Genomic DNA, 1380 nt, shown 5'->3' with positions numbered 1-1380 from the left:
GGGGGGGGGATCAGAGGAGGGGAGGCCAGGTGCACCCCCTGTGCCCCTGCCCAGGGGAGCCCCCACGGCCCTTGCCGGTGTGCAGGGACAGAGGATTACCAGCTGAACAGCGAGTGCAACAGTGACGTGATCTGCCCCCCAAAGTGCCGCTGCGAATCCAGTGTGGTTGAGTGCTCCAACTTGAAGCTCACCAAGATCCCAGAACGTATCCCGCAGTCCACGGTCGAGCTGTAAGAGCCTCCGCTCTCCCACCCCACTTTCCCTCCTGCAGCTGGAGCATCACCAGTGCTGGGGTTTGGTTCAGGGTTTGGTCTGTTTGTCTCCTGAGCTCTCTTTCTCTGCCATCCACCCCAGGCGCCTGAACAACAATGAAATCTCCGTCCTGGAGGCCACTGGCGTCTTCAAGAAACTCCCACATCTGAAGAAAATGTGAATATTGGGCAGGCACAGACTTGTCGGGAGTGTCTGAGTGTTGGGAAAGCACATGGGTTCCTGATACCAGGGCAGCCTGGGGAGTGAAATGTGGGGCTTGTCCTGACATGAGGGTCCCCCAAGGGACTGGACATCATGGTGGGACCTAGGGGAAGCAGAGTTCAGGACAGAACCCCTGTCCCAGCCTGCTTTCCCCTTTCTACAGCAACCTCAGCAACAACAAGGTGTCGGAGATCGAGGACGGGGCGTTTGAAGGGGCATCCTCTGTCAGCGAGCTGCACCTCACTGTCAACCAGCTGGAGTCTGTGCGGAGCGGCATGTTCAGGGGCCTGGATGGGTTGAGGACCTTGTGAGTCCCTCCTCTGCTGCAGACACAGGGACGGGGACATCCCTGCTCTTTGCTCCCCTGTCCTGCCCGCAATCCCAGGCTGGTGCTGTCTCCATCACTGCGGGGTCAGCTTGGGAGTGCCTTAACCATCTGGCTGTATCAGAGCTGGGGGGGGGGCAGGTTTTTGCTGCTCGGGGACCGGCTGAGGCTCATCCCAGCAGCGAGGTGGGCACAGCCTGGGCACTGCTGAGGAGGGTTTCCTCTGTGGCACTTGCCTGGGTCATTAGGTGCCTTCATCCTCTTCCCTCTGCAGGATGCTGAGGAACAACCGCATCAGCTGCATCCACAACGACAGCTTCACGGGGCTGCGCAACGTCCGCCTGCTCTCCCTGTACGACAACCAGATCAGCACCATCGCGCCGGGCGCCTTCGACACGCTGCAGTCCCTCTCCACACTGTACGTCTTGGGCCCTGGGAGGGGATGCTCCCAGGCTGTCCCCATTGCATCAGAGGGCTGCGGGGTGTCCCCTTGCCTGGCAGCTGCTCAGGTGATGCCCTTGTGTTCCTTCCCATGTGCAGAAAACTGCTCGCCAACCACTTCAACTGCAACTGCAAGCTGG

General features: G+C 60.3%; 1 protein-coding gene across 1 annotated transcript in view; it reads left to right on the top strand.

Annotated features, from left to right (window-relative positions):
• The window catches only part of LOC104495948 (slit homolog 1 protein-like), a gene marked incomplete at both ends in the record, with an annotated part of 14737 nt that overhangs the window by 4067 nt on the left and 9290 nt on the right, over nucleotides 1-1380 (top strand). Inside the window, 4 exons of the mRNA XM_010139003.1 lie at nucleotides 86-230; nucleotides 355-429; nucleotides 638-781; nucleotides 1074-1217. Coding sequence (XP_010137305.1) covers nucleotides 86-230; nucleotides 355-429; nucleotides 638-781; nucleotides 1074-1217 — 508 coding nt within the window. The remainder of the gene's footprint in view (nucleotides 1-85; nucleotides 231-354; nucleotides 430-637; nucleotides 782-1073; nucleotides 1218-1380) is intronic.

The sequence above is a fragment of the Buceros rhinoceros genome, unplaced genomic scaffold, assembly GCF_000710305.1.
Source record: "Buceros rhinoceros silvestris isolate BGI_N320 unplaced genomic scaffold, ASM71030v1 scaffold21636, whole genome shotgun sequence".
NCBI classification, from domain to species: Eukaryota; Metazoa; Chordata; class Aves; order Bucerotiformes; family Bucerotidae; genus Buceros; species Buceros rhinoceros.
This window is presented reverse-complemented; position numbering and strand designations above follow the sequence as displayed.